Here is an 8685-nt window from a genome sequence, read left to right on the forward strand (position 1 = left end):
ATACCTAGTTCAATCTCATTACTGTCAAGTCTCTTTACTCGTTCTGTAATGCAACATCCCGCAACTAACTCATTAGTCACATTGCTTGCAAGGCTTGTAGTGATGTGCATTACCGAGAGGGCCCAGAGATACCTCTCCGACAATCGGAGTGACAAATCCTATTCTTGATCTATGCCAACTCCACGAACACCATCGGAGACACCTGTAGAGCACCTTTATAATCACTCAGTTACGTTGTGACGTTTGGTACCACACAAAGTGTTCCTTCGGTAATCGGGAGTTGCATAATCTCATAGTCATAGGAACATGTATAAGTCATGCAGAAAGCAATAGCAGTAAACTAAAACGATCAAGTGCTAAGCTAACGGAATGGGTCAAGTCAATCACACCATTCTCCTAATGATGTGATCCCGTTTATCAAATGATAACTCATGTCCATGGTTAGGAAACATAACCATCTTTGATCAACGAGCTAGTCAAGTAGAGGCATACTAGTGACACTTTGTTTGTCTATGTATTCACACATGTATTATGTTTCCGGTTAATACAATTCTAGCATGAATAATAAACATTTATCATGATATAAGGAAATATAAATAACAACTTTATTATTGCCTCTAGGGCATATTTCCTTCAGCATGAGATAATCCGGGTAGGCCAACTCCCATTCAACCGAAACTAGCATTCTATCTATTTTGGTTAAGGTCAGAGTGTTTCTCTCGTTTGATCAAGTGAACCTGCACCCATGCATGTATAGTTCCTTGACCTCGTGGTCATCAACAAAGTTTTGGAACTTGGTCATCATGGTTCTGTTGATATTTCGGTTGCTCTTCTCTAAGCCACAGAGTATCATGTTGAAATCACCAAGGCACATCCATGGTCCTGGGCATTGCGGTCTTCGCACATATAAGTCATTGAGGAATTGTGTTTTTAGCTCATCACCCTAGGGGGCATACACCACTGAGATCCACCACTTGTTTCCATCAAGCTGTCGAACTTTTTCAATTAGGAAGTTAACATCATACTACAGGTTATCAACAGTCACACATGTCGAATCCCAAGCAAGCAAGATACCACCACTCGTCTCTATCGCTGGCAAGTAAGCAAAACCATCGAAAGATGGTCCAAGACATTGCATTACTATGAACTGATCCACGACCTCCAACTTAATTAGTCTTCTGTAGACACACAACGTTGACTCTCAACGAAGCAATGAACTCCCTAACTACTTTCCTCTTGGCTGGGTTGTTTAAGCCTCTCACATTCCAGCATATAATCCGTGGGTTGTGATCCATGACAAGTAATCAATAACACCAGCACCTACGGTCATGCTCAAAGCACTCCAACCGCTACCTCAGAACCACCGGCAAGGTCATGTTGTTGGGGGCGCACTCGCCGAAAAGCACGGCAATGACCCTCACGTGCTGCTCGTGGAGTGGTGAGTCGAACAGATCTTGGAGCTCCTTGACAGCCTCGTCATCAACCACCATGTCTTCAGGAACTAGGCCGAGTGCACGCAGCAGCACATTTTCCACCTTGCCGGTCTTGGAAGAGCCTGGCCCAGCAGCTCTCTTGGTGGACCGCTGGTACACTTGGGGGTGAATGGCTCTGCTTCCGGACGTAGCGAGGAGACTTCGCGGAGCAGGCGGCGAGCTTCTTGACGATGGAAGAGCAGAATCTCTTTAGACGTGCATATGCGATCGCTTATTGCGGGGTCATGCCCTCCGTCGTGTCTGTCTCCGGCAGGGTCAGGGGCTGGAGCATCAGTGTTGAGGACGGGGCGACAGATTGATCTGTGGCAATGCATGGGCAGGTCTCTCCTTGAAGCGCCAATTCAGCCGTGCATGGGGTTTCAGTATCCGCCAATGGGGTGATTGCATGGTTCCCATCAGTTCATCCCATCTGTGCAACAGTGGCCATCGTTGGGTCATGCACAATCTCCTCGGGATGCCTCTCCATGATGGGTGTGCATGTGTCAGCTGACACGATGATTGGCCGCTCGGTCTCCTTGGGTCCGGTGTTGTCGTGGCCTGGTATCTCGGGATTGGCAATCCTTGTGCCGGTTGGCTCCAGCGTGGGTGCACCTAAGCAGGTCCCACCAGGGCGCACAGCCTCCTCGATGACAGCACCCTGCGTCCCCACCTCCACCAACCTGCCTGGCTGAGACATGGCCGATCGATCGCGATCCTCATGTGGCCCAATCCCCGCGTCTCCCCGTGACAGTTGGTCACCTCCCGGATTGGCCGGGTGCGAATCCGAAGCCGCTGAGGTGCCCCCCCAGCGATCGGCCGTTGCGACACTCCAATGATTGAGCTATTGATGGGATCCTGAGTAATCCCATCCCGCGGCACATCCACACACTACAGCTTGGGCCCCACCACGATCTCAGTCCTATCCTCTTTGTTTGAGTGCCTGCTCGAAACTCCGGTGGCTCCCTCTTGCGTGGTCAAGCAGTCAAAAGTAGAAACTCTGACGGACAGCCTGTCTCTGGTTGCTAGTGCGGGCCCCGCTGCTGACACAAACTCCATATCAGGCATTGGCGGAATGTGGCAATTGGCGCCTGACTGAGACCACCCAGCGAGCCCGCGCCGCCGCGCGCACTAGGCTGAGCTTCAACTCCGGCGGTGCCTCTAGCGTCACAAGAACCAAACCTCCAAGGAAATCGGCGCGGCGTAGGTGCAGGTGCCACACCACCGCTTCCGCTGATCCTACCGTCTGACGGCAACCCGCTCTGGCCGCTGTCCGATGAGACACCCAAGAATAGAGGCTCGTCGCGGTCGGTGAAGTCTGAGATGGAATCCAGCTGGATTAGGACCTTGTACTGGAGCAGCGCCGGCTCCATCAGAGGTGCGATCATGCCCGGCTCAAGGATGGCCAGCCAACAGAGAGAGGGGATGGCCTCGGGGTCCGCCGTCCAAGTAGAGAGCTTGAACGTAGATAGATCACGGCGCGAACACGTCTCCGGCACCATGACATCCACCAGACATGAGGAGCCCAGCAAATCCTTGGCGACCTCTCGCTCCCAAGCATGCGGCGTTATCCCCTCCAAGACGAGCGAGACTTTGAAGTTGAGGACGGAGTGAACAGCTTGAGCTTGGCGATTCCATTGGTGGAAGTAGAGCCGCACACCTTGGAACTTGATGAACGGCTGGGCCGCCACAAGGTTGCGGTGCTCCTGCCGCGCGAAGACGACCAAAAAGTCCTCCGTCTGATAGCAGTGAACGGAGTGCCACTCCGGCTTGATGCCGACCATCACACCAAGCGCATGCACCACGAACCTCGGGGAGATGTCATGTCGTGCCCCACCCGAGTAAGCCACCATGGCGAACTGGAGCCTCCGCTCCAAGTCCCCCATGCTCTGTGAGCGGCGGACGACGCAGAGCTCGCTCGCGTTGAACTGCCCAGGTCTAGGAGATACGAGACGAGGGGCGAAGAGGCGCGGCCATACCGCGGGCGAGGCAAGGGAGGGCGACGAGGGAGGAGCCGGGGGGGAGGGGGCTCTGGCCGCGGCACCGGAGGGGCGGGGCGCCTGGTCCCTGCGCGCCACTTTTGCCGCCATAGAGCGCCTGAGGTCCTCCTCCAGCGAAGGGCTCCGAGGTCTCTTGTATTCCTTGGACTCGTGGCTGGGGAGCTTGCAGCGGAAGCAGACGACTTGGTTGGTGCAGTCCGACTTGAAGTGGCCCTCCTCGAAGCACTTGAAGCAGAGTCCCACCATCTCCGACGAGACCTCACGATGCGCCCTGGAGGGGGAGCGACGCGCGAAGGGCCCGAGCCATCGGCGAGGCGGCGTCTGTACAGCTCTTTCCTGGACGGGCGTGGCCACACCCACTCCGTGCCCCAGCCGTCGTCGTCGCCAGGGCGCCAGCGCCGGCCTCCAGTCCAGCCGGGCCCTGCGCCTCAGAGGCCCCAGAACTAGAAGAGAGGCCGGGACCGGACACGACGGGCCGCTCTCCGGCGCGGCGGAAGGAGGAAGTCACGGAACGCGGGCTGCTCGACATGGCGGACTAGGCGCACGAGGGTGGGAGAGAGGCAGCCGGCGGAGGAGAAAGGCCTGGGGTGGCCGCCGTTGCCGGAGTGGCAAGCGACGGGAAGGTGGACGCCGTCGCCGGAGTGGCGAGGAGGGGGGCAGCGCTAGCCTCTTGTTCCACCCTAGTTCACAGCTCGAGCTTGAAACGGAGCGAAAAAATAGTTTCTTTCGTGCCCGGTTTGAGCGGATACTACTCCACGTGCTAAAAACCCCGTCAGCAGTCGGCACTCGGCACGGCGCCCACGCCCACGTGTCAGCAGCAGCACGAGTCGTGGGCCCCGCGGCCCAAACGGCCCGCCTAACCGCACCCACACCATCCTCGTTCGCTCCGCGCACCCAGCTCGCTCTCTCGCCCCCAACCCCCCCCCCCCCCACGCCTCCCTCCTCCCTCCGTTCCATCCTCGCCCGAGCTCTCTCCCCCTCTCCCCGCATCGGCTCGCAATCCCCGCGCGCGCAATCGAGCTCCTCGTCCCCCGACCGACCGACCGATCCCCGCCGCCCGAGCGCTTCCTCGCCTTGGTATTCCGATCGATGCATTGAGCTCCCGCCCAGGCAAGGCCCGTTTCTCGGCTCCTTCATCTCTGCCCATTCCCGTCTGGTCTCCATGATTTCTCGATCCTCGTCTGTTTTGCATGATGACATAGCGATTTGGAATCCGGTGCAATGGCAACGTTCTGGTTCGCGGCGGGGGGTACGGTGTGGATGTGTGGGTTACTAAAAAAAATTGGATGAATTTGGTGGCTCGTCGTGGGGTCTTTGTTAAATTACTTCTTTGATAATGATTTGCTGGTCCTGCCATTGACTTTTTTGCCTTTCCATTAATTCTAATTTTATGTTTCGGCAATATATATTAATCGGTTTAAGGTACTATGATTATTCGTTGTTGATACGCTGTTTCCTTCAATACCAGCCTTTTCAATTAGTATTATTATTATTATTGTTTATGAAAATGTGATGTTGTTATGGCCTATAGTTTTTCCCTTCTTTTGTATAATGTGTTGGTTGAGTGAGTCCTTTAACTCATGATGATGTGTGTATTGATATCGACAAGCGAAAATTGTGGCCATGTTTGATGAAAATGCGTGGCCACAAGGCAATCAATCTAATATGTTATCATAACTCTAAATACTGGAATGCTGAGAATTAGACAGGGAGATCCTATTTTATGAGAGGCCGATGTGATGAATGCTTTCTTGGCCCTCATTGGCCACATGCTGCTAGTCATAGCAAGTTGGCAACACTGTTGCTTTTCAGCCTTGTGCCGCCTTTAGCTTCGGCCAGGGAGATCAAGTAACACCTCAAGCACCATTGTTGTGTGTTTTCATTGTTGCTGCCGTTGCTCTTCATCAAAGTTTCCTTTTCAACTACGTTATCCCCTATGTCCATTCGTTCTTCCAGAGGCACCTGAAACTGAATTCAGTGGCACACCTTTGACCATGAACGTTAAATTATGACTGTGTAATCAATGTATTTCATTCCCGGCAGTAACTAGGAGAGTTTATTTAGTTCCTAGTGTCACTTCAAGAAGAGCTATGCTCAATTTGGAGTTAGGCAGTCAACTAACGTGTGTACACATATCTTACTCTTCTTTGTTTTTTTCAAGAGTGGATCTCAATTTGTGTTTTGTCTAGTGTTGGCGTCTATTGGTGGCTTGACGGGCTTACACGCTAGTGACCCTTAAATGTGTGAAAATATCCTCAGAAGAAGGATAGTTAGTTATGCCCAAGCTCTCATCCCTGATATTACGTACATTTCCAGGTAACAGGTTTCTACCACTCTACAAAATAGAGCAATTCGCTGAAATGGGGGGTGTGATTGGAAAGGGAGACACCCCAAGGTACAGTTCAGCAGCTACAAAGTTAGAGCAGAAGATGGTTGATGCCATGCAGCAGAGGGCACAACAAGGGACTTCTGTGAAGTCATTCAACAGTGTCATCATGAAGTTCCCTAAAATTGACGAGAATTTGAGAAACTGCAGGATTATCTTTCAGCAATTTGGTGAGCATTATCCCCCTGTATGTAAGTTGTCGACTAATGTTGGTAGTGTTAACCTTGTATTCTACCATGCCATCAAAATTTCAAAACTCAAGTCTGAGAAGTAGTTTGAGATACGTTAATTCTGAAGTTTCTGAACTTAACCTACTTGGGATAATTTTTATTTCGTGTATTGTATAGTAATTTACTAGTAATTTCATATGTAAATCGTACTATCCTTTATTGTTCTCTCTTTTCCTAATATCTTTCTTTTTCATGCTCTAACAAATAATGTTCTGTATTTTGCAGATGAAGATTCAAATGGTGAAATAGATCAATTAGAACTGAAACATTGTTTCCAAAAGCTGGATATCTCATTCACAGATGAGGAGATAAAAGATCTATTTGAAGCGTGCGACATATATGAACACATGGGCATGAAGTTCAATGAGTTCATTGTCTTCCTGTGCCTTGTTTATCTTCTCAATGATCCAGCTGTGTCAGAAGCAGTATCCTTCATACTTCCAAATATAAAATACACCTACTTCCAGATTCCTGCTATCACTTGGTGCTTTACTGCTGCTGCTACACCATGTGAGAACTATAATTAGTAAGAAATACATGACCCAGTTCATAAAAGCAACGTTGATTTTCTCCATTTTTATGAACAAAATATCAGTATTCTTATTTATGTTTGGCAGACTACATAATACGAAATAATTTATCAAAGCTAGTGATAGATAGGTTCTCTTGCGATATACTCCCTCCGTTTGGAATTATTTGTCGGAGAAATGGATGTATCTAGACGTATTTTAGTTCTAGATACATCCATTTCCGAGACAAGTAATTCCGAACGGAGGGAGTATATGCTTATCATGCAATACATTAATTAATCAACACAGGGAGTAGGAATCGCATGCAAAGTGCCTTCGATCAGGTTATTCAGTAAAGATATAAATTATGTGAAGTTCCATAAAATACTTCAAGAGAAGTACTTCAAAATTGTCCAAGGTATTCAATTTTTTTTCATGAAAGTTTTGGTCATTGCAAGAAAAGACATCATATAAGGGCAACTAGGTAGATATGTCAGACTTCTGCACTGGGATCCTGGTTTACATGTTTCTTTGTTCTGTTTTGATAAGGAGACGTGTTATGTCCTTGATGTGTTGCTTTAGAGAAAAAGAATGGGATTAGGTAACCTTGAGCCGACTTTTGAGACGTTGGTTGATGCATTTGTGTTCTTGGATAAGAACAAAGATGGATATGTCAGTAAGAATGAGGTGATAGAAGCTATAAATGAGACCAGTGCAGGAGAACGCTCTTCTGGACGCATAGGCGTGAAAAGATTTGGTGAGTGATCTAACCTGCAGCGGCATATTGAATCCTCTATAAAATCTGAAGTATTACACAAACTCTCATACTTTTCTGTTGGTTAATCTTTGGTTTCTCAACTAACTTTAGATTGCAAATGCTAATTGGCTTTAGACATGTTATACTGCTGCACCATTACTTTTCTAGGCATCTCGGCAGTTCAGAAGGACACTTTTAGAAAGTGAATCTGGTGGCAAAAACAACTATGACTATGTTTTCACTTCCTTTATAGTTTTTCCTTCTGGAATTACCACCTCTCTCTACCTGCTTTGCAATGGCCTTGTGACATAGGCAACCCTTTTTGGGTTAAAAATAATCGATACAAGTCTCAAGCTGCTGGCAATTTTAATTTCCTTTGGAACATTGGTGCCAAGCCTCAGCAGTAGGGATGCCTCCAAGTTTATTTATATTCCTTCATGCTTTGGCTTTTGAAGAAATTTTGTTTAAGTTCGGCAACTGCATAGGAGGTTTGGTGCTTAGTGCTTATTACAGCCCACATTATGAGAGTTTCCTCATTTATGTTGACCCTGATGTTTACTCTTTGGTGGTTCCAGAGGAAATGGATTGGGACAAGAACGGAACGGTGACCTTCAAGGAGTTTCTTTTTGCCTTTACTCGCTGGGTGGGGATCGACGATAATGAAGATGACGATGATGATGAATAAGCACAGCTGAAGGTCTAGCCATTCTGAATAGGCCATGTCAGCCCTCGGTAGCCTCCAGCAGCTTTCCTACTTATGATAATGAAAGAGTAGTTTAAAATGTTCATTGGTGCCTTGCCAAATGTCTGTTTATGTTTTGTTAATAGAATGAACCAAAGTTGTTGAGAATTTGGCGATAAAACTTTGTGCTTTGGTGTTGTCTGATTATAGATAACCATGCCATTGAAAACTTTGTGCGCTCAGGTATTGGAAGCAAAATTGTGAAGTTTGGAAGAGAGGTGGTCTTCTTCCCATTGAAATTAAACAATTTTTTAGTGTGAATTCAAACTTTTTTTCTCCTTAAAAAAAGAAAGAAACTAAACATTTTTTCCTTAGATAGTAGACGAGCTTTATTGCTCTGGTGGCCTCCCTCTGCATAGATAGATGCACATCTTTTTTTAACACAGTACTGACGCGAGCGCTCATATATACACGCATATAGTCACCTCCTATGAATGCACACACGCATACCCTATCCTTATGAGCACCTTCGAGAGACTGAGTTGGCATATCATTTCGAGATTTACAAAGTCACTGTAGGCGTCTCGTCGTCGATGGAAACATCTCCTACTAAAAGCGCATCGCTGGAAATCCTGAAATAAATTCAGAAATA

At 48.3% G+C, this 8685-nt stretch overlaps 1 protein-coding gene across 3 annotated transcripts; it reads left to right on the top strand.

Moving 5' to 3' along the window:
* Positions 1 to 4355: 4355 nt before the first annotated feature.
* Positions 4356 to 8308, top strand: LOC125517389 (probable calcium-binding protein CML21). 3 transcript variants are annotated; one of them, XM_048682581.1, is made up of 5 exons: positions 4356 to 4579; positions 5786 to 6025; positions 6311 to 6510; positions 7177 to 7351; positions 7927 to 8308. In XM_048682581.1, the coding sequence occupies exons 2-5, from the start codon at positions 5830 to 5832 to the stop codon at positions 8034 to 8036; spliced, it is 681 nt and encodes a 226-aa protein (XP_048538538.1). In that variant the 5' UTR covers positions 4356 to 4579; positions 5786 to 5829; the 3' UTR covers positions 8037 to 8308. The 3 variants fall into 3 exon arrangements, with proteins under 3 accessions (XP_048538538.1, XP_048538539.1, XP_048538540.1); XM_048682582.1 differs by having other exon boundaries at positions 4369 to 4584; XM_048682583.1 differs by having other exon boundaries at positions 4369 to 4579; positions 5793 to 6025.
* Positions 8309 to 8685: the final 377 nt, after the last annotated feature.

Source organism: Triticum urartu, chromosome 6 (genome assembly GCF_003073215.2).
Source record: "Triticum urartu cultivar G1812 chromosome 6, Tu2.1, whole genome shotgun sequence".
NCBI lineage: Eukaryota > Viridiplantae > Streptophyta > Magnoliopsida > Poales > Poaceae > Triticum > Triticum urartu.